This window comes from Elephantulus edwardii, unplaced genomic scaffold, assembly GCF_000299155.1.
Source record: "Elephantulus edwardii isolate Elephantulus edwardi_28Jun2011 unplaced genomic scaffold, EleEdw1.0 scaffold00121, whole genome shotgun sequence".
Taxonomy (NCBI): Eukaryota; Metazoa; Chordata; class Mammalia; order Macroscelidea; family Macroscelididae; genus Elephantulus; species Elephantulus edwardii.
In genome coordinates this window covers 535,960-561,717 of record NW_006399871.1, presented here as the reverse complement: position 1 = coordinate 561,717, position 25,758 = coordinate 535,960, and the positions used below count along the sequence as shown (strand labels likewise).

The following is a 25,758-nucleotide window of genomic DNA, read 5'->3' as shown; positions in this document are numbered from 1 at the left end:
TCCACCCCAGGGCTCCTGTGCCCTGCACCTGTTCACCAGCTTTTGAGAAGGAGGACAGGCATTCTAACCATCTGAGGGGCCAAGGAAGGGTTCAGCTCAGAGAGTAAAGGAGCTTTGAGGTGCCGAAACCTTTTGAGAGGTTAAGGAAGGAGAGGGGATGAGGTGGGAAGACTGGAGTTTCTGAGAGGGGAGGGAGAGGCAGTTCAGCGGAGATGAGAGGCTGCCTCGGGCCCTTGGCTCTCCCACTTGATTGCTCTCTGTCTGGTCTGACCTCACAGAATCTCTATGTGTGTGTGATCAGCCCCTTCCACTCCCTCTGGGCCACAGAGAGGGAGAGGTCAGGCGCAGGGCTGGTGTGGCTGGATGAGGCTGTGGCTCTTGCCCAGCCCCAGGGGGAGCCAGGCTTGTGGTCTCCTGGGTAACCAGGTCTTTCTCTCTAAAAAAATGGGTTTCACCCATGTCTCAGAGTCGAAGGGAGTGGTTGATGCTGTTGCAGCTGTATTTGCTCACCAGCATACCTACAGACTTGCATATACATGCATGTACACCTGTGTGGCATATATATACATACATGCATCCCACATGCATACACATATCACAGACATGCTGCCTAGATAGGCATGCATCATACATATGAATCTGCATTCCTATTTGTGCACATGTATTCGTTTACCTAGCACACACTACCCCCCACAGACACACACATGTATGCACACACTACATACACGTGCACATACAAATACACAAAAACACACAGAGAAACAGTCGCATTCACATGCACCCGGCCTGAAACCCAAAGGTGCCTCTGTGTGTCTCTGGACCTAGGGATGCGAAGTGTCCTCCCAGAGGCAGAGACCGGACCCCCTCCTGTCACTGTCACTCTTACAACGAGGTGGTTTTCTCATTGTGTTTGCTGCCTTTGCAATGACCACGCCAATCAGCTCTTGTTGGTGTTCTGCCCCTTCTCTTATGGGCTTCATGTCTGTGTGTGTCCCCCTCCCTAGTCCCTAGTCCTAGGCTGGGATGAAGTGGGCACGCAGTGTTTGGGATTTAATGTTTGTGCATGTGTATACGGGAGGGGTGACAGAGGGAGAACATGACGTGATGGGGCGGGCTCCTGCCAGTGTAGGGGTGACCTCTGACCTGGAGGGTGTGCCCAGTGTGGGTGTGTCTGATTGTGACCGGGCAGTGCACCCTCCTAAGGGAGTCTCGGAAGTGGAATGCGACCCCCCAGCCGCGTGCCCCTAGGGGCTGTAATATGATCCCTGGGGACTCCCCCCTCGCCTCCGCCCTCATTGCCGCCCTCATTGCCTGACTCCTTCCCTTCCAGATCCCGGGGCAGAATCCAGGGCGGCTCAAGGCTCCTCCACACGCGCCCGCTGAACCCTGAGAGCCTTGAGCCGCCACCGGGATGGGGCGGGCCACCGCTGCCGCCATGATCCCGGGTTTGGCCCTGCTCTCGGTGGCCCTGCTTGGGGGTGCTGCCCCCAGCACCCCACGCCTACGGCTCTCCTTCCAAGGTAGGTGCACCTGGCAGGTGGGAGGGCTGGACTCAGCTTGCTCAGGAAAGGGACGCCTTAGAGTATATGTGGTGTGTTTGCTGTGTTATCCCTTTTGTGTGTCTGTCTCCAAGACCCGGGGTCCAGGCTGATGTGGTGACACTGAGGTCATCTCCAGTTAACCTTGTCTTGATCTCAGCCACCAACCTTTCTGCCCACATTCTCCTCATGCTTTCCCAGAAAGACCCCTCCTGTCCCCATAGCAACAGGCTGTGCCTCTGATCCATCCCTTACCCCCTCAGGCTCTGTCCCTGCCACAGAGCCACAAAGAAGTGGAGGTGTGGGGACCACTGGTGCCCCTTTCTCACTCCATGCTGCTTGGCAGGGTGGTTCCTGTGCAATGGTAACTGGCAGGCAGTTGTCCTGCACTTGGGCTACTGGTGGAGTGGCAGAGAGGATCCCCTCATTTGAGGGTAGGGGTTCTGACTGTCCCTACATGCCTAGCCTCCCCCAGAGCCCTGGCTTCCACAAGCTTGGCCTCCCAGTGTGCCCGCCGGAGACCTGGCTTGTCGATGCATGCCCAAGCTCAACTTGCTTCCCCTTCCTGGGGGCTGCACCACCCACCCCAGCAGCTAAGTACACGCACCTGGGTGGGCCTGTCTTTGCGTGTGTAAACTCACGCATGTGTAAACTCACATGTATGTGAGCCAGGTCTCATGTACAAACCTGGCCTGTGAGAGAGCGATCCTTGCAGGTCTTGGCAGGGCAGGGGGGCTTGCAGCAGGACTCTGCGTCCTCAGTGATGCACCCACCCTGCAGAGCTCCAGGCTCAGCATGGTCTCCGGACCTTCCGGCTGGAGCGAGCCTGCTGTTACGAGACGCTGCTGGTGGACGAGGAGCGCGGACGGCTATTTGTGGGTGCTGAGAACCATGTGGCCTCCCTCAGCCTGGACAATATCAGCAAGCGGCCCAAAAAGGTGCCAGGTTCCCCCAGCCTCAATGCCATCCAGGGATAGAATTTGGGGACCCCACTTGATTGCCTGTAGGGACCTGGGGTGGTGGGACCTAAGGAGAGAGACCCTGATTGTGCTCCTTCCACCCCATAGCTGGCCTGGCCGGCCCCCGTGGAATGGCGAGAGGAGTGCAACTGGGCAGGGAAGGACATCAGTGTGAGTGCTGGCTGCTGGGCTGGGCTGGGGAGGGCCAGCCCCTCACTCTATAGACGGGCAGGGCTAAGACAGAGGCTGGCCTGTTCTGGCCAGGGCGAGGGCAGGGGGGTCAGGTGGCTGAGGTCTCGAGGTGATGAGTCAGGGTGGGGGCTTACATTATTCTCCTTGGAGGCCTCTGAGTCATGGGGGTGGGTGCTGCGCAGGCTTATGGTTCCCCAGGTATTCACCGTAGTTAAGTGTGGGCTTGACTGGTCACCAAGAATCCCTGGTCCCTGTGACCTACACTTGTCTCAGCTGGGGCTGGTGCAGAAGAGGGCAGGGGTGGGGTTGCCACTTGAGCTCCGTGGGGAGGAGGCCTCATTGCAGATGTCTGCCCGTAGACTGAGTGCATGAACTTCGTGAAGTTGCTTCATGTCTACAACCACACCCACTTGCTGGCCTGTGGCACAGGAGCCTTCCACCCGGCCTGTGTGTATGTGGAGGTGGGCCACTGGCTGGAGGTAAGGCCGGCTCTAGGCAGAGGAGGAGGACAAGAGGTGAAGAAGGGCGTCTGCCGGTAACAACTCTCCCCCTGTCTCCCAGGATCCCATGCTTCAATTGGACCTTCGGAGCCTAGAGGATGGCAAGGGGAAGAGTCCTTATGACCCCAGGCATCGGGGCGCCTCCGTGCTGGTGGGTGAGTCCACAAGGCTGGGACCCCCAACAGAGGGACCCTCTTAGGGTCTTGGGACCCTAAGAGATTCCAGAACTTCATAAAGTCCCAAGACAACCCCCACCCCCAAAGACCTGGAGGTTTCCCTTGTAGCCTTATGATTCCCCTGGAAGCCAGGAGCTGCCTAGGCCCTCCCACCCCATGTACCCCTCAGCCCAGCTGAGCAGCCTCTGCCCTGTCCACAGGGGAGGAGCTGTACTCGGGGGTGGCCGCAGACCTCATGGGCCGGGACTTTACCATCTTCCGCAGCCTGGGCCGACGGCCGAGTCTCCGCACCGAGCCACACGATTCCCGATGGCTCAACGGTGAGAGGCTGGTGGGCCAGGAAAGAAGGGGCCCTCATCCCCCTACACTGGGAGGATATCAACCAAGGCTCATGAAGTGAGTGAGCAGTGGGCGGAGCCAGGTCTCTTTGAGTACCTACTATGTGCCAGGCACTGGGGGCACACAAATGGCAGACAAGACAGGTGCCCACTCATAGACTTTCATAGACTGGAGAAGGCTTGATGAGACCACTCCCAAGGCATTAAGGCCAAAAAGAGAACAGCAAAGAGGGAAAAGGAAAGGAGACTGGGTGGAGGTGGCAAGGAGGCCACTCTGTTGAAGAGACATCTAATTCCCAAAGCAAGAGAGTGAGCCGGCTTAAGGGAAGAGCATTCAGAGAGCTGAGACAACAGTTAAGACCCTGAGACAAGAACACACGAAGAGAACGTTGGTTAAGGGTGACCAGGTAGTTTATTCTACATCCAATAGGACCAGGGGGCCGGATGGAGGCAGGGGTGGAGTATCTGCTACTTGTTAGGAAGGAGGAATCACCAGTGTCGAGAAACCATCTCCCTCGTTGCTGGTCCTCTGTCCTGAGTTAACTGTGAGGGGCAGGTTCCAAGTCTCCCGAGGGTCATTGCCCGGTTCCCATATAGCTATGGTCTCTGCTGCCCTCTTGTGGCCACTCCGTGCTTGGCGCACCTGCTTTATGGTTTTCAGTCTGCACAGAGGGGCTCGATCCCCCAGCTGACCTTGTGTGATACCCCAAGACTATGATCAGCGCTGAAGAGGGGGGGACGCGCTTGGGCCACGAGCGGGGGGAAGGGTGGTAGTTGGCTGGACCAGGACTGTACTGACTGCATGCTTCCTGCTGCGGCCAGAGCCCAAGTTCGTAAAGGTTTTTTGGATCCCGGAGAACGAGAACCCAGACGACGACAAGATCTACTTTTTCTTCCGTGAATTGGCAGTGGAGGCGGCTCCCGCACTGGGACGCCGCTCGGTGTCCCGCGTCGGTCAGATCTGCCGGGTAAGGCGTCCTCGGGCCATATTGGGAGGACCCTGCGCCGTTTATTTAGCCCTCCAGGGTCCCACCCCTCGCTATTCCTCACCGTTTCTCTTCTCTCTCGCAGAACGACGTAGGCGGTCAGCGCAGCCTGGTCAACAAGTGGACGACCTTCCTGAAGGCGCGGCTGGTATGCTCCGTGCCCGGAGTCGAGGGTGACACCCATTTCGACCAGCTCCGTGAGTGCCCGGAGGGGGAGTGGGGCAGGGGCGCACCCCGGGACCTCTTCCCCTAACCACCCTCTTTCCCCACAGAGGACGTGTTCCTGCTGCCCTCGAGAGACCGCCAGAACCCACTGCTCTATGCTGTGTTCTCCACCTCCAGGTTAGGATTGGAGAGGAGGAGACACAGAGAGGGGCCAGCTGGCCGCCCAAGGGTCTCTCTCATTCCTCCCTTGTTTTTGTCTGCAGCAACGTCTTCCAGGGCTCCGCTGTGTGTGTTTACAGCATGAACGACGTGCGCAGGGCTTTCCTGGGACCCTTTGCACATAAAGAGGGGCCCACACACCAGTGGGTGTCTTACCAGGGCCGTGTTCCCTACCCAAGGCCTGGAATGGTGGGTCGCCTAGAAACTCTGTCCACAATCCACTTCAAAGCCTCAGGGCTGGAGACTTCAGTCTTGGGTCGGGAGTGTCTTGGTGAATTATGTTTTCTTTTTTGTTATGGTCAGGAAAAGTCATCTGACCGGGCTTCTCCTGGGAGGTGGTGCTTTCTCCTTCAGATTCCCTGGGTCAAACCTGGGCCTCTCCTCTCAGATCTGAAGCCACAGTGGAGGGAGGGATGCCTCCCAATCTCCCACACTCACACTTCGGCTCGTCCTTCCCCAGTGCCCCAGCAAGACCTTTGGCACTTTCAGTTCCACCAAGGACTTTCCTGATGATGTCATCCAGTTTGCCCGGAACCATCCCCTCATGTACAATTCTATTCTGCCCATGGGGGGTCGCCCTCTCTTCTTGCAAGTGGGCGCTGGGTACACTTTCACCCAGATCGTGGCTGACCGAGTAGCAGCTGCAGATGGACACTATGACGTCCTCTTCATTGGCACAGGTGAGCCCTCTGTCCCCAACCGACCATCCCCAGGACCCTATACAGGCTCCTTGGTCTGGCAGTAGCTCTCCTCCCTTCTCAGTCCCCCTTTGCCTGGGCTGTGCTCCCATCACCTTTCTCATTTCTGATTGTTCCAATCCATATCCTCAGTGGAGGTTAGAGGCCTCTTCTCACACCTTCTCCTCCCTACAGACATTGGAACAGTGCTAAAGGTAATCTCCGTCCCCAAGGGCAGCCGGCCTAGCTCGGAGGGGCTGCTCCTGGAGGAGCTGCACATATTTGAGGTGAGGCTATCTCCTCCGTTGCTCGAGCTCCCCTCACCCCGCTGTGCCCTGTCACTTGTACCATTCTTCCCTCTTAGGACTCAGCTGCTGTCACCAGCATGCAGATCTCCTCCAAGCGGGTAAGCGACTATACAGTGAAGGGGTGGGAGGCCCTCTTGTATGTCCAAAGTGGCGCCCCCCCCCATATTCTCCTTGGTAGTTTGCAACCTCTGGTTCCTATATAGGTTCAGCCCTGGCTAGACTTTGTGACCTGAATGAGACCTCAGTGAGAATGAGTCCCCTGGAGAAGGGGTCTCTGACCAGTGGGAGATGGGCCTGTGGCCGCCCTCCCAGTCTGGAATCTCTTCTGTCTCCCAGCACCAGCTGTACATAGGCTCGAGGAGCGCAGTGGCCCAGATCGCCCTGCACCGCTGCTCTGCCCATGGCCGTGTGTGCGCTGAATGCTGCCTGGCACGTGACCCCTACTGTGCCTGGGATGGGTCTGCCTGCACTCGCTTCCAGACCAGTGCCAAGAGGTGGGCGGGCTGGGGCAGTCGCTGGGAGGGAACCCGAGGGTCCCTCACCCCCTGGGTGGAACACAGTCCCTTCACAGAGGCTTCAACGTTCCTTCTAGGCGGTTCAGGCGGCAAGACGTAAGGAATGGTGACCCTAGCACGCTGTGCTCTGGCGGTGAGTGCGCGAGCTGCCTTCCCCACTTCATGCCCCACCCCAAAAACGCCTTGTTTCCCTCTGTCTAATCTGACACTCCCGTCTCCTCCAGACCCCTCGCGCCCCACACTACTGGAGCGGAAGGTGTTTGGTGTGGAGGGTGGCAGCGTCTTTTTGGAATGTGAACCCCGCTCTCTACAGGCACGCGTTAATTGGACCTTCCAGCCTGCAGGGGCGCAGGCCCGAGCCTTGGTGAGCCTCGCCCCGCCCCTTCCCACCAGGTCTCTGCCTCAGGTCCATATCCAGGAGCTGTCTGACAAGGCTAAGAAGGTCCAGGCCTACCCTTCGCCTCTACATGGAGCCTCACCCCACCAGGCCCCTTATCCACACCTCTCAGTTTGGTCCCTTAACTGCACCTCAGATCCAAAAACTCTATCCCACCCAATTTGGGCTCCTTACACACACACACACACACACACACACACACACACACACACACACACCCTGAAAGAAGCCCCGCCCCAATCCACCTATTGGCCCGCCCTCAGGTTGTCCGGCCCACTCCTGCAGACCTCTAAGCCCTGGCAAGTGTGCGCCTTCACTCGTCCCTTTGCCCACGTCTCCTCTGATACTCCGTAGCATCCCTGTCCTTTGCCTGGGGCTGAGGAGCGCTCTCCCAAGGCCTGACTGCCCCGCCTCCCGATGGTTCCTCCCGCAGGTGCCAGCGGAAGGACGTGCTGAACACACGGCGCAGGGGTTGCTGCTGCGCGGACTGCGGCGCGCGGACTCGGGCGCGTACCTGTGCGCCGCCGTCGAGCAAGGCTTTTCGCAGCCGCTGCGCCGCCTGGCGCTGCACGTGCTGAGCGCTGTGCAGGCTGAGCGGCTGGCCCGTGTTGAGGACCCGGTGCCCGCTGCGCCGCAGGGCCCCAAGCTCTGGTACCGGGACTTCCTGCAGCTGGTGGAGCCAGGCGGCGGCGGTGGCGCAAATTCCCTGCGCATGTGTCGCCCGCCTCCCGCGCCTCGCCCGCCAACCCCGGAGCTGCGCAGGAAGGGCCGCAATAGGCGCACCTACGCCGCGGAGTCGCGTGCTGAGCGGGGCCCACGCAGTGCAACGCACTGGTGACCAGGCCAGGAGATGACGGGTGGGACAGGGCAGGACAGACCCTGGAATGGGGAGACACGAGTTGGGACCAGGCACACCACGGCATACCCTGGCAGAGGCAGCACCAGCTGACAGGCTCTGGTTGAGGGGCAGCCGCACCGGCTTATTTATTAACAGATAACCCTTGAATGTAGCCCCATGAGGGGCGGCCCAAGCTGGGCGCGGAGGTCCATCAGTTGAGAAGAGGTAGAGAAGTGGGGCTCTGGAGAAACCTCCAGAGCCAGGGAGCTGCCCAGAGCCAAGAGTCCCCATCCACCATGGAGGAGGGACCCCTCCTTGGGCAATGAATGAGCAGGAAGCTGTGAACAGGCCGGGCTGCTGGGGTGGGGGCGGGGCAGGCCGACTGTACTAAGCTACGCAATAAACACGTTATCAGCCGATGTTGGACCGGCTACACGAGCAGCCACTAGTTCTAGAACTTGGCGTGTGGTTGAGCACCTTCCCAGCAGGCTCAGGACCTCAGTTTGTCCTGTCTGAGCCTAAATTGGTTGGGGTTACCAACACGCACAGGACATGCTGACTAATTTGAGGGCCGAGTGCTATGTGAGAAATAAAACTGGGTGATGTGGAAAAGAGCGTGTGCAGAAGGCCTTACTGAGAGTGTGATCTGAGTTGAATGCCACTAAGTCAGCCACAGGATATCTGGAGGAAGAACATTCCAGGAAGAAACAGCAGCAGCAGTTCAGAGGCCCTGAGGTGGAAAAAAGCATGACCTTTTTGAGGAGCACGAATATAGTCAACGGAGTGAAATCTGGGATATTTTAGAAGAGAGATGATGGGCTTACTTTGCCCCCATGAAGAAAGAAGGGCCTGGGTCGAATGGCAAAAAGGGGTAAATAAAAGGGACCACAGCTGGACCATCTCTTCAGGCTCCAAGGATAAGCAGATGACTTTATCCTGACAAACGTCTGTGGCCCAGGTGCACTTGTACAGAAGAGGAGCCTTTGAGCAACACAGTAATTCAAGACATGTGGTTGCATCTTTATTTTCACTTGGATCCCACATAAGAACGGCTGTTGTTATGTGCCATTGAGTCAGAACCAACTCATAGCTGACCCTCTAGTGGATTTTCAGAGGCAAGATATCCACAGAGATTATCCATATTTCTCCCATGGAGCAGCTGGTGAGTTCAAGCTGCCTGCCTTTGGATTGGCAGAACAACTGCTTACCATCAAGCGCTCCCTTCAGAACCATTGTTGCTGTTGAGTATGACTCATAGTAACCCTATAAACAACAGAACTGAACTCCTGTGCCATCCTCACAATCTCTGACACCCTCAAGCCCATTGCTGCAGTTACTGCGTCAGTCCACCTGGTTGAGAGTCCTCCTCTGCTTTGATGTCCTCCAAGGAAAAACCTCTCCTAGCATATGTCAGACAATCCCTCAACATCTTTGCCTCCAAGAAGCATGCTGGCTGCCCCTTTTCTAAAGCATCTGTTTATTCTTTTGGCAGTCCACAGGATAGTTAACATTCTTCTCCAACACCACAATTCAAAGTCATCAATTCTTCTGACTTCCTTAGTCATTGACTAGCTTTCAGATGCATACCAAGTGACTAAAAGACCATGACCTGAATCACATGCACTTTTGTCCTCAAACTGATGTCATCGCTTCTCAGTAATTTAGTCCTCTGTTATTCTACAAAGAAATTGAGGTTGGATTGGGGCAATCCTTCACTTACGGTCATAAATTTGGCAATGACTGTTTGTTGACAAAGCATCTAGCAGAGATTCCTGTACAGGGGTGGGTGGATTGCCTGTTCTGCACATTCTGAGCCCTGATTCCTCATATCACAGAGCTCTGCCTGTTTGCTGGGAGGAGGTCTACATGAGTGGAAGGACACTGGTGTCTGCTATGCAGAGTGTTGTTGGAGGCTGGTCTAGAGACCCAGGGTCTCATGCATGTCTTGGGTGATAGGGTTCCCAAGTAGGACACTGAAGACATGCATTCATGGAGGCATGCCCTTGAGCAGAAAGTCCAGGCTGGCCCATGTAGGTCACTCTGCCCCTTTCCAGGGCTCAGAGCTAGCCCCTCTAAATATAGCCCAGTAGGCTGAGCTCAGACTTATTTTAGGCCCAGAATGGGAGGTGGCCAAGCCTTCCCCTGGCTTTTAGAGGAGCCACTGCTGCCTGTCTAGTTCTGCTACTGGGCACTGTCACTGGTCCCCTGGCTGCCTGCTATCCACCATGCCTGAGGAAGTCCAAGAAGGTAGGAGAGGGTAATATGAGGGGAGGGCAAGATCCCAGACCTAGGACCCTATGAACCCTGGAGAATTGCCTCCTGGCCCACTTTGGCTGGTCATGAGCATCTGATCCAAGCCTGAGTGAAGGGTCCTGCTCTCTCTATGGAGAGGTCTGCCTGGAACACCTCCTTTGTGTGTATGGAGAGGCCTGCTGGAAACACCTCACCTCAGGCCCTGCCTGGAGATAGAGGAGGGTAGAAGGGAGCTGCCTGCCCAGTGGGTGTGAGCTAACTACAAGTTGTGCTAAATGGGGTGTGTAGTGGTTTGACCAGTGCAACTCTTCCTTTAGGGAAGAAGCTGGGCCTGGAGGGAGGTAACTGGCAGAGAACTCAGTAGAAAACGTGGGCTTCCGTGTCCCCAGTGGCTAAAGATCAGACTTGAGTAAACTGATGCAAGTACTCAAGACCTTGCTAGTCACACTTACCTGACCGCTGCACTGCATGCAGGACGTACTGAGGCTCAGCAAGGCTCAGCAGCAAGCATCCAGGTGAGCATCTAGCTTCAGAAAGCAGAGGATGCAGGAACAGCTGCCAGGGCCGGCTCCTGGCTCAAAGCCCGGCTCAGCCAACTCCCCCTGACACATCATTCTCCATTCTCAGCACTGTACACTGGAAGGGAGGGGGCTGGCCCCTGCCTCCTTTTGGGGGGTCTTAGCAATAGTATTTACTGTGATTTTCCATGGGCAGAATCCATGTTCATTTAGTAAGTGTGAGAAAACCATGGCAAAGTATAAAGACGGGATTTAATATGACCTCCAGCCCACCTACTTGGACACCACCTGTTTCTGCTTTACTTGTTCAAGGGGACATTTTCAGGCAAATCATGAAGGTCACGTTACCATTCTGACTGACAGACCAAAAAAGTTCCTCTACCACTTTTACCTTTGCCTCCCATTACAAAGTGATCACCTCTTCCCGCCCCCCCCCCCCGAGTTATCTAGCTCCCAGCTGGGAAAATGAAGGTCTTCTTAAGGGACTAAAATATAATTAAAATAACCAAGTCAAGGAATAGAAGAAAATAGAATCAAATATTTAGAGATCACAACAGAAACCGTTTAGGGGAGGGGAGGGATGGTTGTAAGGATAATATCACAAATACACAGACCTCAGAGACAAAAGAGAGACCTCGGAGGGTGTGAATGGATAAGTCCTATACAAGGAGGCACGCATTTAAGGGCCAAGGTCCCCAGAGAAAGAAGTTGAATCAGTCAAGAAAAAACCTTTCTCGTCTCTCAAATTAGCAAGCACAGTTTTATCTATATACACGGGATTATATATATTATTTCAATGGGGCTGCAGTCAGTGGTACTTGCTTGGACAGCCATTCTGGAAGGTAATTTGATAATAGTTTTAAAAAGACCCAGGCTCTCTGATCTAGTATTCTCTTTCCAGGAATTTGTCTTTAATAACTGTCAGAAAATTGGGGAAACTTTCCTATTCAATGATGAGATGTCCTTCTAGGGGGTTATTTGCAAAAAGAATTAGAAACCTCAATGTCCAGACAGTCTCAATAGAGTGCCTGTGGGGAGACCTCAGCGGTACGTGAAGCAGATTACAAAGATGGATCCCTGCCCTGCTGCTGAGTGAAAACAGTGGGATGGATGCACACAACAGCAGCATCGTACTAATGTTAGAGAATGCAGAACCGAGGCCAGAAAGGTGCTGAGGAGTGGGGAGGCTACTGTGCTGGGCGGAGGATCAGGACTGAATTCCATGTACTGAAGTCCTACGAGGCTGAAAAGCTTGAGTAGGAACCAGAAAGTAGAGCAATCCCCAAAGTCTTTGAGGGGCTCAGGCAGAAACAGAAGCAAGGCTAGCCCACCTTTTGGCAATGTGCACACAAACAAGCCAAGGGGGTCAGACCAAGGATTAGGCCTGTGTCAGTTTTGGGTTGAGTCGCAGCCACACGCACCACTGTTTGCATCTCTGAGAACCCATGCCTCTCCGGCTGAGACCAGGGAGGGACTGACCAGTTGGCTGAGGCTGTCCTGCCCTGCTCCTGCAGATACTGTGGCACCCGTGCTGAGCCCAAGAAGCAGGCCGCCACTGGCCCCCAACCATGTGCAGGAGGTGCACCTGCATCAGGTGGAATCCATCAGTGACCTGCACAGCGGAGGTGAGAGGGCGGGGTGTGGGAGACAGGCTGGGGAACAGGAGAGGTTACTCCCACCACCCTCCTGACACCCCACCTGCCCCACAGGCTCACTGCACCCCTACCTGGCTGAAGAGACACGCCCGTGGGATGAACTGCTAGGGGTGTTGCCCCCATCACTGTGTGCCCAGGCTGGCTGTGGCCCTCTGCACAGCCGGGGGGGCTTCCTGCTGCTGCTCACACTGCTGGTATTCACCTGTCTGGCGCTTGCTGTCCTGGCTGTCTACCTGAGTGGTATGGTCGGTGTAGGGTGTGGATGCAACCATGGGCAAGGCAGTGGGATCAGAAGGCCCTTCTGTGTGGGTGGAGGGCATGGCCACAGAGTAAGATATGCAGCGGTGGGGAGGCTGGGATGTAGGGTGGTGTCCAGGAGTCTTTAGCACTGGGGCTGGGTGGAGCAAAGGGTGGTAGGACAGCCCACCCACCTCCCTTGCCTGCTCTCTGCAGTACTGCAGAGTGAATCGCTGCGTGTCCTGGCGCACACATTACGGACGCAAGAGGAGACGCTACTCAAACTCCGGCTCGCCAGCCTCAGCCAGCTGCGGAGGCTCAACTCAAGCGAGGCCCGAGCACCCAGTTGAGGCAGTCTGGACCTGGGGCCTGGGGCTGTGTAGAGAGGGAAATAAAGTGGCCACTGGCTAGGCCCGCCTCTCCTGCTGCTGGCCATATATGCATTACTTCCTTGGTGAAGTTTTTGTCCAAGAGCAGAATTGGACCCTAGAGTTGCCAGCCTCTCCTGCTCTCTGAAGGCCACATGTAGCTCCACTTGCTGGTGCCAAGACTCTGCTCGGGTGGTCCAAGGTCAGGGGAGGGGGTATCAGCCTCCTAACTTCTCCTGTAGCCTGTCGGCAGCCTCTGGCCATCCCCATACAGCAGGTTCAAGAAGTCCAGAAATAGCTGCCTATCTACACCACTCTTGTCACCGGACTCTGCCAGGCCTCCTAGTGGGGGGTCCAGCTTCAGTTCCCAAGACAGGCAGGGCCCAGAGGAGGGGGGAAGCCACATGGAGAAAGGCAAAGGTGAGGTAAGGAGAAGCATCCTGGGGGGGGGCAAGCAGAAACACCCAGAAATCAGGCCACAGAAGACTGAGCATTCTGTTTAATGATCCCAAATAATCTTAAAAAGTTAGCACAGAAATTCATCCCAGGGAGCCTCACTGCCCCCACCTGCTGTGCTCACTGACTAGATGTTTTATATCCCCTCCTAATAAGTGGGTTAAGGCCTAAGAAGGGAGATAAAGGAGCAGTCCCCAAGCGCGACGCTGCCCAACCCACAGCCCCAGGACAGACACATCTGGCCAGGCTGAGACAGGGCAGGAAGAGGAAATGGGGCTGAGCACAGGGCAAAGGGCCAGGGTCCTAAGCAGCTTGGACACCAGCCCTCCTATCCCCATGTCTATTTTTGGTTTTGTCATTAAAAAAATAAAGCGACAATTACTGGCAGGGACCAGATGTCACACTGTCTTCTGTTAAAAACATGAGCAAGAGAGTGGGTCCTCTTCAGCGGGTCCTGCCTCACAGGACGTCTGCCCGTTTGTCCCGCACCCGGCTGCGAGCCTTAGTCCGGGCTTTGAAGGCAGCAGCGTTGTACAGATGCTGTGGGGACAGAGGGTGACCATCTGGTAAGTTGGGAAGGGGGAGCCCGGGGCTCCAGGATTCCTCCTCTGGTCCCTGCTGACCCCAGTCTCCTGGGAAGGGGAAATGGAGGAAAGATAAAGGTGTCCAAGGATGCCAACCTTCTCAAAGCGGGAAATCTTGCAGGCCTTTAGGGCAGTGGCATCCAGCACCAGCACGGGGCCTAGACCAAAGATGTCACGGAGCAGCTCATTGTTCTAGAAAGGAAAAGAGCAGTGAGATCTGGCTAGTCAGAAGCAGCCCTTCTGGGCCCCCTGCTACCTCTCCCCTACCTGGAGGTGATGGTGCATGCCAGAACCGAGCACATCCTTGAAGGCTGCGTAGACCCGGCGCCGGGCCCAGCTGTCCACGTAGAGCACCTCAAGGCCAAAGCGGACCGTCTCTTCCTCACACTCACCGCCCTATAGGGTAGATGGAGCATGGCTGCTGTGACTGGGATTCTGGGGGTGCCCTCCCACTCAGGTGCACGTATTCTCTCTCACCTCAACAAAGTGCAGCACAGCTCGGAAGGTCGAGCGCTGGCGCCGGCGGTCAGCCTTGGCACGGTACTTGTTGCTGTCGGTGGCTAAGGTGCGCAGAGCGCTGCAGAGGGTCTCCATGTCCTCGTAAACAAAGTCTTCCTGCAGAGGGCAGAGGGTGATAGAGAACACTGAGTAGGAGCTTGAGCTCTGCTCTCAACACAGGCCCCCACACCCCCTTCACTAAGAACGCTCTTTTTTCCCTCTCCCACTAAGTTGCTCCTTGGCATTTGCCCGGACAGACACCCCTGCCTAGGGTCCCCACCATAGCATCTAGTACAGGCAACTGGGTTAGGACTCCCTCCCTTCCACACTAAGCTAAGGCCACCCTGTTCTCTGTGGTGTCTCCTGCATCCAGCCTGGGAGGGGCAGGTGGCATCAGCAGGCACTAGTCCGCACTCATCTCCTGCACCTCAAGGTCACGGGCGAGCTCAAAGAGCAAAGCGATGGTCTCGCCAGCAGCAATCCGCAGGTTCACACTGTCACTGGACAAGAGCTGGGGTAGTCGAGGAAGCTGCCTGGGAAAGGGGGCGGCTAAGCTTCATGTGCAGGTGGTGTGTGGGGTGTCTCCTCACCCTTCCCATCGCCCTTCTGGTGCCCCTACCTGTCAAGGATGTGGCTGATGTGTGCACTGGGGCAGATGGTGAGCAGCAATGCCCATGCCTGCAGGGTGGCACAAAGCAGCCCATGCAGGCTAGCGGGGGCCACAGGGGTTGTCGAGCCATGACTGGCACAGGCCCGGCTAAAAACACCCTCCAAACAAGAAAGACAAGAGACCAGGTCCTAGGGACACAGGAAGATAGGGGAGTGGCTCAGAGGCAGCACAGTGGTGCACGTGCCATCCGCCCCACCCGCCCCCTCCCAGGTTACTCACCTGGACATCAGCAGCAGCCACATAACAGCCCAAGCCGAGAGCAGAGGCGCACTGTTGGGAGGAGAGCTAAGTCAGGACACAGGGGGTAAACCTGGGTCCCTAGTCAGGAGCCTCAGAGCCCCTCAGAGTAGGAGAGCCTGAAGTAAGTGGAACCCATCACTCTGCTTAAGGATGGGGCGTAGAGGGGGTGCTGCCTGGCACGGAACACTCACGTGGAGCCGGGCGGCAGGGCTAGCTGTGCTGTCGCTGAGCACTGACACCAGCAGGGGCTGCAGGCTTTGGAACAGCTCCTCACCTTTGGGTCCGGGGCCCAGCTGCACGCAGAGCAGACCCAGCACGGCGGCAGCCAGGGCTTGCTCCTCACCCTTCCCTAGAGAATGCTTTCCCGTTAGCCTGTGCAGCCATGGTCAGGGGTCAGCACCCAACCAGTTCAGGTCTCCCATATGCGCTCCCAACCTTTCTTGAGGCACTTTTCCAGGGCATCGGCCAGAGTGAGGCGGCGCTCCAACAAGAAGTCGGGCAACAAACGGGATGCCAAGGCTAGGCGCAAGCTCTCTAGGGCACCTTGCCGGGTCTTGGCACTAGGGGGCAGAAAAGGAAGGCCAGCTCTCCCTGGGCCACGACTGTCACAGGCTAAGCAGGGATATGGATGTAGGAGTTTGCGGGGTTACCTCCTGTCTGTGAGGCAGTCCACATATTCCTTCAGCTTATCCTCAAGGTCTTCCTGCTGGGCCTGCTCATCCACAGCTTCCCCCCCTGCAAAGCCAGCTGGTCAATCCTGTGCTGCCCTTGCCCGCCAACCCCTTGCCCGCGGAGCCCTTGCTGCTTCCACCAACTCTCACCAAGGCCGTCCTCTGCGGTGATGCTGAGGAGGCTGGGGCAGTCACTAGCAGTACTGCGGGCCTCACTGGCTGCCTCATCCTCACTGGAACCTGAGTCGGCCTGGGCACTGCTCCGGGCACCTGAGGAAGGGGAAATGGGGTGCTTGGCCTGCATCTATTGATAAGGGAAGACTAGAGGCACCTTATCAGAGGCCCATGACCCAAGAGGACAGAAAACGGCACCTCTTGGAGATAAGAGGTGGAGGCAGGCTGCAATGGAGCTAGGGCTAACATAAGGAACCAGGAAGCAGGAGCCAGGAATGAAGGTCTATCTGTTGGTATCAAGCCCAGCCTACAAACACCCTGTCAGGTTTAGTGAACAGTGTCCTCCTGAGATCAGAGCATTTTTTTAAGGAAGAGGCAGAGAGACAGGAAAAGGCATAAGAAGTTGTGCAACTGCCACCAAGGCCTTTGACCTAGCATGAAGTGGGACTGTATCAGCAGGTAGATCCTAAGGGAGATCAGTCACCAGCCTGGATTATGATCACAAAGTGGACAGGGTGACGGTGAGAGGCTTAGATTCTACAGTCAAACAGACGCAGGTTTCCAATCCTGGCCCCACATCTTAACAGGTGTATTATTAAGCCGGGTAGTCTGATTCAGTTTCTCCAACTACAAAAGAGGTGCAAAAGCATCTCTTTTTGGTGGTGTGAGCAGAGACACAAGTTACTTGCTATGTTTCTTCTATGGGCCAACAATCTCACTATCTACTGGGCTTAGAAGCAGCAGCCCAGCTGCTAGTAGATGACAGGGACCTAGTGTTCAAGTACACTATCCTCTACACTCTCTTTGGTCCACTTTGGCTTTCAACACTGACTGACGTGATACACAAGGTCTTCCCAACCCTAGGAGGAAAGGCAGAAAGTGATGTAACCCTCAACTGTGTGAACTTCTAGAGATGAGTGAACACAGGGTGTGAGTGATCAGCAGGGCTCATGTGCTCCATCAGAGCACTCGTGTGTAGGGACTCTGGCCAGGCTGAGGCTGACAGTCCTTGCCTGTACTTGGGAAATACTACTCATGCCACCTGATGGACAAAGTCCAGCTCGACACTGGTCTCTGCTCACCTCCTCAATCATCACTCTGCTGGCTAAAACGGCCTGACATTTGCTTAACTCCCTCAATCCGGTGCTCTTTTCCACCTTCTTGGACTCAGAAGCTCCTCCCTGGGGAAGTCTCTAAAGTCCCTCTGAGGCAGAGGCCACTTGGTGTGCATGTCCCAGTACCAATTCGGGCTTATGACACTACCCACTCAGACGTCCCCTTTCTCAAGTCCCATTAGGGCAACGGCCGTCCCTAAGCTGTGTACTACAGGGGTCCCGTTCCTGCACTGTAAACATATGTGTTTACTACACAAAGTCATACTCCTGGTTGATGCTGATAAGGCTGCCCAGGGTTTCAGGGTGTGGGCTCCGGGCCCACCTAGGCTGGACTCCTCCGGCTTCCCACTGACCCTCCCTCTCCCTCGATTCTCCCCTTCTCCTTTGGTTCTTGGTCGGGTTTCCTGGGCCTCCGGCCAACTTCCTCGCCCAGTCCGGGAAAGCCTAGGGCTTGGCATGGAGGTCAGCTCCCTCCCTTTCTAGCGGGCACCCGGAGTGGAGGGGCAATGGAAAAATGAGCCAGGAAGTGCCTGTCGAACTGCAACCCGCCAGGCGAGCGGCTCCGGACAGGCACCAGCACGCTCTGAAGTTGGGCGCACACGTGGCCGCAGATCCCTGTGGCACGTGCAGGCAGCCAGGGCATTCCAAAAGGAGGCAGTGGGCTGGAAGCGGCGGGGATACCTACCGCAGGACCCTCAGAGTCACGACGGGGTCACACACAGGGTCTCTGCCCAAACCTCGCGCCCCCTACTCACCCCCTCCACGGCGCTGACCGCCCTTGCGAGGCGTGTTTCCCTTGCGGGCGCGAGGCATACTGAGGACCGGACACGGGGGGCGCGGGGTCAGGGACCTGGCGGGTGGGGACTCCGGACCAGCAAGACACCGGCCAGTGCGCGGCGCTGAGACTTGGGCAAGCGACTGGAGGCACACGCCGCGCGCTCCACCATCTTCGCTAGGCGCCCCGCCCTGCCAAACGGGTTGCCGGGAAGGCGAGTTCCTGGCCACCAGGCTCAGCTCGTCATCCATGCGGCCGAAACTACCATTTCCAGGAGGCTGCGCGCGTGGATGCCCGCCGGCCGCCGGGGCGCAAAGTATTGTGGGAACCGTAGTCTGTTCGGGGGACTAGTAAATTGACGACTCTCTAGCTGGATTATGCACCCACAATGCTCTGCATCAGCCGGCTGCACACGTACCTGGTCGTTGACTCTGAAGTTGTCCTCCAGGAGGGACTCTGTCTCCCTTACCTGCGGCCCCCCCTGAAGTACCAGCTTCACTAGACATTGGCTTTAGTGCAGCCTAGACAGGGCTAACAGGACCACTTTAATCAGGTAACCATGAGAGGACGTGGGGGAGGGTAGAAAAATGAAGACAACTAAACTTCAGTGAAAAGCAAAGTGGGTTTATGATGAAAGCAGAGTATAGAAAACAGATTAGCAAATCTAGAGCTTAACCAAGATTTTCTTGGGGTTCATTTGCCCCTGGATGGACCTCTGATGACCTCAGCCCTAATCAGTTGGAACCTTGGCTCATGCTGGCTAGGGTCACATTTTTTAAATGGGAGAAACATTTTCTCTGGTCCTTTCCAATCCCCAGGGATGGGGGGGGGGGTGGAGTGGGGTTTGTGCATGGAAAGAATAAACTGTCAGATATGAGCCATCATCTTCCCACCAGGGAGCAAGACAAGTGACCACAAGGACAAGGGGAATGGCAGGTTAGGAGCAATTGACTCCTGGCTTCCTGCTGTCTCCCTTAGGCTCAGGCCTGGGCTCTGTGCAGGTAGGTCCAGTCCAGCCTGGGTAACAGTGGCACCTGAAGGACTCCCAAGTTCCAGGAATACCATCCGGCTGCAGGTGCAAGAAGGCCTCCAGCTGTCCCGGGTCTCGCCGTGCACAGCGCCCATGGTCATGGCACTGCTGATGACTGCAGGCCATGGCAGCCCTGGTCACATTGATCACATAGGGGCCCAAAGTATCCACTAGGTAATTGTGGAGATGCAAGCATTTTTCCTGAGGGGAGAGGAAGGGATTTGGCAATGCTCTGCTCATGGTGCCAACACTAGCCTCTCCCCAGTCCTGGAACCCCAGTATGGGCTGTGTGGGAAGCCGGAGGGAGCAATACTCACTTCAGAGCTGGACAAACTCAGGTCTCCCCAGAGCACCACGCCAGCTGCCCCTAGGGCTGCACTAACACCCATGGTCTTCACAAGGTCATCCTGGAGATGGAAAGTTGCTCAGCCAGGTTCCTCCACTTTTAAGAAATTTTGGTTCATTACTATTATCTGATCCCCCACCTCTAGGGTAAGACCACTTGGCACTGAGTTTTTAAGTGGCCTCTCACGTCCCTGACTCAGAGAATGTCTCCATTTAGACCAACAATCTGAAGAAGCAAGATGCTCCAGGACAGAGCTAGACCTCCTTCATCATGTGCCCGAGAAAAGAGCCTCATCTTTGAATCATCCTGGGCAAGGTCTCCTCAGCTGTTCTAATTCAGGGCCCATTCAGACCCCTCCTCTTACCTACTGCCCCTGAGTTGATTTCTACTCATGACTCTATTAGATTTCTAAGTTGTAAATCTTTACAGGAGGTGTTTGTTTGCCCTGTCTCTCTGGAGAGTGGCTTGTGGTTTTGAATTCCTGACTTTAATAGCCTAATATGTTACATGCTACCCTGTCAGGGCTCCTTTCAAACTCCTAGGCCTCAGTTTTCACTCACCTGGGATAGGAACCTCCCTGAGCTCCGGTGTGTGAGGCGGGAATAGGCTAGGACCGGCATAGGATACAAGTGCCCAATACGAGCCACGCGGAAGGCCTCTTCCAGGCGGTGTTTGACAAAGACCTGGTAGTAGGCAGGTGGTAGCCTGGGGGGCAGGTAGATGCTGGGGAAGAGGGCACTAGAGGCAGCCCAGAGCCAATGCAACTGGTTGTTTTGGGCAAGGGTGGCTGTGTGGCAGCGACCGGTGTAGTTGGAGGCCGTGCTGTGCCAGCTATTGCTGCAGGCTGGGAAGCGATAGAAGCCCCACAGTCCACGGGGCTGCAGTGCCCTGCCCAGCAACAGTGTGTCCTCTATCAGCACACGGGCTGCCTGCTCAAAGCCAGTACGGGCCTCTTGGAGCTGCTCCTGGGGATCCAGGTGAGGGAATGCGCGCCGTGCCCAAGCCCATGAGGCTGCCTGATAAGCCCGCCGTCGGCCGTAGTTCCCAGCCCAGAGTGGATACCACTCCTCCCAGTCCAGTACAGCCAGACCAGCAAAGTTAGGTCCCAGACTGTATCGGATTTGACAGGCAGCCCGTGCCAAGTGGTGGCCAAGGGGCACAAGCTGGGGGATGCCCCCATGATGAATGGTACCCCTGGGCCCAAAGTAGGGATAAAGGCCAAGCCGGTTCTTGTAGAAGATGGTGATGTTTTGGCCTTTGAAGTGCTGGCCATAGTTGGCTGTGATGTCCAGGGCCTCAAGTGGCAGGTGCACACCAAAGCGATCCTTACAATGTGCTGAGGGCACGTTCCACAATACCAAGAAGGGGCGCTTGGGGGCCTGCGGCGGAGGCTGGCCACACCCCAAGGACAGGGCCAGCCCTAGCACCAGCACCAGGGCCAGGTCTAGCTTCATGATCATACCCCAGGGATGGAAACCTGCAGGGAAGAAGGGAGGTGAGCTTAAGAGACCATGCTCATAGTTACATATTTCATATAGCAGGGGCAGTGCCCCAGCCCAAACTCAAGAGTATTTGAGTTGTTGAGGACATCCTGGTCCCCAAGAGACGAGTCCCTCTCAGGACAAGATCCCAAGCTGGTCTAGGCCTCCTGTGTTCTCCACCCCTACCACAGTACCTCTACCTCTGCACCCTCAGAAGTCCCCTTCTCTCTTCTGCTCATTTCTTTCCCCAAGAACACTCAGCCCTCACCTCCTTGCTGGCTCTTAGTACTCAGATATCGGCTATGACAGCAGCCCCCCCGGGGAGGTCTCCTGGGTCGATCCACAAGTACAGAGGGCCTCTGATGGGTTCTGAGCTCCCACCTCTGTACCTCCCCCATCCCAGCATGCATCCTGCCTGCTCTCTGTCCGTTCTTTGGGGTTGACATCCTATCCATCTTGTCTGTTCTCTGTGCCCAGTCCATGCAGCAAATGCTCAGTGAGTGAATGGGGAAAGGAACAGCCACTTGGTTCTTGTGATCTGAGCCTGGCAGGGTGGGAGGGGCAAAGAGATGTTCCAGCACCAGCCCCGCAGGGCCAGGGCGGGTTTGGGAGAACCAGGGTCCTGAGACAAGGTTGTGAGACGAGGGTAAAAACCACCAAATGAACAATCACATACACACCCAACAAGTCTTTATTCAGCCACACAGGTGGCTGAGCTGGAGCCCTGAGGACCCCACCTGGCAGGCTACACCTGTCTCAGGGACTAGGGGCTGATACTGTCTTGGGCTATCCACTGATCCAGAAAGATGCTGCCTTGCCCTGGTTGCGCTCAGATGTCCTTCTCCATCCAGAAGATGGGACAGCCCTTCACATCTCGATATTGTGTCTCCAGTAGGGTTGGTGAAGAGGAGCCTGGTGGGAGTGGGGGTGGGGGTGGAGGTGGAGGGAGGATGGTCTGGGGCTCAGGCAGGGGTGGTGGTGGTGGCAATGGAGGTCCCCTGGGGACTCTTGAGGAGGCAGCTTGGGCTGTCAGGTTGGGGGTTTTGCAGGGGTTTGGGGGATAGGAGGTCCTGGGGAAGGCATTGAGCAGGGTGGCAGGCAGCTGTCGGCTGGTAAAGACAAGGCCCTGCACGGGCTCACTCAGCTGGTAGCCCAAGTGGGCATAGAAGTGCATCTGATCATGGGTAGTGAGGTGTAGTCGGGAAAAGCCCCGGGCCTTGGCAAAAGTCTCCAGGCCTTCCATAAGTTGGCGGCCAAAGCCACGGCCCCTCAGGGCCCGGGCCACTACCACTGTCTCCACGAGGAGGCTCTCAGGACGATCCAGCACCCGTGACAGGCGAGCATGCCCCACCACGATGGGGGCTGCCTTGGGCGTGAGGCCAGGACTAAGCAGCATCAGGCAGAGAGGGAAGGCATCAGAGGACTGGCCCAAGGAGTGTAGGCGGGACGCTCGGCTTCGGGGCCACTGCTCATTGATGAGGTCAGCACAGGCGTCCAGGAGCTCAGGCCGGCAATGCACAGGTTCCAGGGTCAACCTGGCCAGGCTGGGGCCTGGGGTTTCCTCTAGCTGATGTACCGGATCTGGAATCCTATCAGCTGCACCAGGACTGAGGGTCATCTCTGGATGACTTCTAGGACTTAAATGTCAATTCAGCTAGCAGAGGGCTCTGGTTGGTGTGTGGAGTCCAAAGTCAGTTCAGCTGGTCTGGCACCCAGGATCAGTTCCATCCAGTATGCAGGATCTGGGGTTAGGGTCAGCTTGGATAGGCTGGGATTCAGAGTTAACTCTTGCCAAAACGTAAGAGCCAAGCTTAGCCAAGCCAGGCAGCAGGCGGCTCAGGACCAGGCTGGGAGTTAAGGCCATGGTTTCCAGGCAGTGGCATCTCTTCAGACCACAAGGAGTCTCCTGTGGACAACAGCCTATGCTGAGCCAGGCCTGGAAGGCAGGCAAGGGTTGGGATAGTGAAGTATTAAGCGTGTAAGGAGGGAGAGTGCATTCTTAAAGTAGGGAGTGGGGAGTTATCCCTTGTCCTCACTCACCTGATTGTATAGGTGACCTAGAAGAGACCCACTCCCTTTATGTTGGAAAGCTGACGCAGGAAAGAGGACAGTTCAAGGTGTCCTTCCTTATCCAGGATGGAGGATGAGGGCAACAGTGAGCTGCTAAAAGAAGGGAATCTAGGAGTCCTAGCCCTAGACTACTCTGGCTAGTGGTAAGGAACTGCACTACCAATGCAAAGGTACACAGTTCAAGTCCACTAGCTGCTCCACAGGAGGAATATGGGCAGTCTCCTCCTGTCTGATTGTCTATCTCTGAAAACATGCTGAATGGTCAGTCAGTTCTGACTCAATGGTACACAATAACATGACTTCACTGTGTGAGGACAGTGAATTCAGCCTCCTTCATTGGTCCTAAAGCTGGCCAGCTATCAGATGGATGGACTATACAGACTCAATGCTATGACCTCCTTGCTTAAACTCACTCAGTGTTTCCTTAGGGGGGAACATGGCTGCCCCTTTCCCAATGATCTTGTCTCTTCTATCTCCTTGCACTCCAGCTTTCTTCAGTTCCCAGGCTTTTTTAACCACTTGGACTATGCCCAATGCTGAGCCAAACCTAGGGCTCCACTCACCTACCTGCAGGCTCACTTGTTCGCTCCTAAGACTGTCTTCCTTGCCTAACATACAGAATCTGAGATCCCTTCGTCTTCCTTGCCTAACATACAGAATCTGAGATCCCTTCCTCAACTGTGCCTTATTTATAACGCTGACCTACCTTTTAAGTGCTACACTGACTCCAGAACAAACACAAGGCCTAGTCTGTGGTCTCCAGGCTGTGAGGCCCTGCAGGCCAGGTTCCCCAATGGCCCGAGTTTCATAGCTAACATAGATAAGAACTACAGCTTCCTTCCTACATTCACAGGGGTGCCTAACTGCCGCTGAACTGGTAGACCCAGACCTTCCACGCTCACACCCCACTGCTTGCCCACCTTGTTCTTTCTACAGCTGCTGGCAAGACAAGCTCTGCTGCAGGACTTGTGGGAGTGTAGGAAAACTGCCTCCCCCCACTTACCTGCTCCAGAAGGATGGGTCTTGGCTCCCCTCTCCCAGTCCCCAGGAACAACCCCCGAAGTTGAGGCCAATTCAAGGCTAGTCAGTAACAGGTATCTCCCTCCCCTCACACATCTCACTCAGAGGCCTGAGGACCCTCACCTGCACAGCCTCCTCTGTAGAACCGCTGGTACCCCTAAGTCCAGAGAGGAAGCCCCAAGGATCCGCCCCCAGGCCAGGGACCCAGACTTCCCCAGTGGGCTTAACCCCTTCAGTGCCAATAATCCCTCCTCCTGTGGGCTAGGGCAGGACTGGCTCCTGGGCCCCTTAGAAGGGAACTGTATAGTCTCTCCAGGGCTTATGTCTTCCCTTCCCTGCGAGTGGGTCCCGGGAAGTGGAGTTTCTGGGGAGTGGAGGAGTGCTTGGGGAGTTTGACAGTGTGGGGTAGGTGGGTGTGGCCCAGCGGATTCTGGAAGGTAACCACCAACGGGGGGTGCGGGAGACTTGCGGGGTGACATCACCACCTGTGAATCGCACAGACGGCTCGGACAGCTAGCCCGAGTCCGGGGAGGGGGCGGTACTAACATAGTGACGCCGGACTCCGGGATGCTCAGGACCTCGCTCTGCACAGCTCAGGGTCTCGCTCTGGCTGTCCGTCCTTAGCCCTCAGGGGTCCAGTAGGCACACCGCGGCTGTCGTGATCTGCAGGTCGCCGCCAGGTCTTTAGAGTCTCAGTCAGGTGAGGCAAACACGCCCCTATCCCCGTGCCCGGTTCCGCGCGTCACCACGCTGGCTCCGCGCAGACTCAGTGTAAGCCTTGGCTCCGCCTTTGCCCCGCCCCTGCTGAGTCAGCCTCAGTGGTGAGTGGCCCCGAGGAGCGCAGACCCCGCCCTCCGTTGTGCGCGTCACCACGCTGGCTCCGCGCAGACTCAGTGTAAGCCCTGGCTCCGCCTTTGCCCCGCCCCTGCTGAGTCAGCCTCAGTGGCGAGTGGCCCCGAGGAGCGCAGACCCCGCCCTCCGTTGTACGCCCCATCACTCTGGCTCCGCGCAGACTCAGTGTAAGCCCTGGCTCCGCCTTTGCCCCGCCCCTGCTGAGTCAGCGTTAGTGGCGAGCGGACGCTCCACCTCTTTCCTGTCCTTTACCTTACAAGTGTCGTCTCCGGTTCCGTGAGCTGCGGTCCCGCCTCTCTTCAGCTCCACGGAGGCCATCCCTGGGTCCGTCCTGTTCCTGTCTCATCCCCTTCCCGGCTCAGCCCCTCCCCGCCTCGTTTTGGGTGCAGACAAATCCTGCCCCTCTAGGGTTTTTTAGGGCGAATCCCCGGGGCGCACCGCGGCCCTCTCGCTCCCACACCCACCTTCCACCCCAAGTCTTCCTCCTCCTGCTGGCATGGAAACGGTGAGGTGAGGTTTCCTCCTGAAATGTGAATCCTGCCCTGGAAACAGCGTCTCCCCAAAAGAATAGTGACTGTCCTCTGCCGTCTAGCGCCCGCTCTTGCGTATTTTAAATTCATTAAAACTCAAAGTGTTCGCCGTGGAGTTGGAACTGACTTATGGCTGACCACTCCAGTGGGTGTTGGAGAGGCTGTAAATGACACGGGAGAAGATTGCCTGTCTTTCTTACGCAGAGTCGATGGTGGATTGGAACCGCCTGAGAGGGTCCCACCTTTGGGTTAGCAGCAGAACTCTCGACCTACTAGATCACCCGGAGTTCTGCAAACTTTAGGTGCTCATAAACAACTCTAGAAGTTGTAAGAAGTTGTCTGCTTTACTTGAGGGACTGTACGGGACTGGTGTTGATGAGGATGGCACACGATAGATCCCGTTCATA

General features: G+C 56.3%; 5 protein-coding genes across 5 annotated transcripts; 2 read left to right on the top strand and 3 right to left on the bottom strand.

The window, feature by feature from the left end:
• The first annotated feature begins 1,172 nt into the window (after positions 1-1,172).
• On the top strand, positions 1,173-7,808 carry SEMA3B (sema domain, immunoglobulin domain (Ig), short basic domain, secreted, (semaphorin) 3B). Its single transcript, XM_006892876.1, has 17 exons — positions 1,173-1,520; positions 2,319-2,476; positions 2,606-2,668; positions 3,049-3,168; positions 3,251-3,344; positions 3,566-3,685; positions 4,526-4,671; positions 4,775-4,886; positions 4,962-5,031; positions 5,118-5,262; positions 5,534-5,753; positions 5,946-6,037; positions 6,115-6,156; positions 6,395-6,552; positions 6,651-6,706; positions 6,798-6,937; positions 7,404-7,808. Exons 1-17 carry the CDS (start codon positions 1,412-1,414, stop codon positions 7,806-7,808), a joined length of 2,250 nt encoding a protein of 749 aa, XP_006892938.1. The 5' UTR covers positions 1,173-1,411.
• Positions 7,809-10,033: 2,225 nt separating this feature from the next.
• Positions 10,034-12,821, top strand: LSMEM2 (leucine-rich single-pass membrane protein 2). The gene is made up of 4 exons (XM_006892875.1): positions 10,034-10,055; positions 12,094-12,204; positions 12,289-12,474; positions 12,688-12,821. Exons 1-4 carry the CDS (start codon positions 10,034-10,036, stop codon positions 12,819-12,821), a joined length of 453 nt encoding a protein of 150 aa, XP_006892937.1.
• A 933-nt stretch (positions 12,822-13,754) lies between these two features.
• On the bottom strand, positions 13,755-18,303 carry IFRD2 (interferon-related developmental regulator 2). The gene is made up of 12 exons (XM_006892874.1): positions 18,003-18,303; positions 16,109-16,228; positions 15,938-16,022; positions 15,723-15,847; positions 15,479-15,636; positions 15,267-15,317; positions 14,997-15,175; positions 14,805-14,910; positions 14,357-14,494; positions 14,147-14,275; positions 13,976-14,071; positions 13,755-13,835 (listed from the first exon to the last, which is right to left on the bottom strand). Exons 1-12 carry the CDS (start codon positions 18,271-18,273, stop codon positions 13,755-13,757), a joined length of 1,539 nt encoding a protein of 512 aa, XP_006892936.1. The 5' UTR covers positions 18,274-18,303.
• A 656-nt stretch (positions 18,304-18,959) lies between these two features.
• Positions 18,960-20,852, bottom strand: HYAL3 (hyaluronoglucosaminidase 3). The gene is made up of 3 exons (XM_006893009.1): positions 19,959-20,852; positions 19,370-19,459; positions 18,960-19,253 (listed from the first exon to the last, which is right to left on the bottom strand). The coding sequence occupies exons 1-3, from the start codon at positions 20,850-20,852 to the stop codon at positions 18,960-18,962; spliced, it is 1,278 nt and encodes a 425-aa protein (XP_006893071.1).
• An 856-nt stretch (positions 20,853-21,708) lies between these two features.
• NAT6 (N-acetyltransferase 6 (GCN5-related)) lies at positions 21,709-25,139 on the bottom strand. Its single transcript, XM_006893008.1, has 3 exons — positions 25,074-25,139; positions 22,546-22,664; positions 21,709-22,510 (listed from the first exon to the last, which is right to left on the bottom strand). The coding sequence occupies exons 1-3, from the start codon at positions 25,137-25,139 to the stop codon at positions 21,709-21,711; spliced, it is 987 nt and encodes a 328-aa protein (XP_006893070.1).
• Positions 25,140-25,758: the final 619 nt, after the last annotated feature.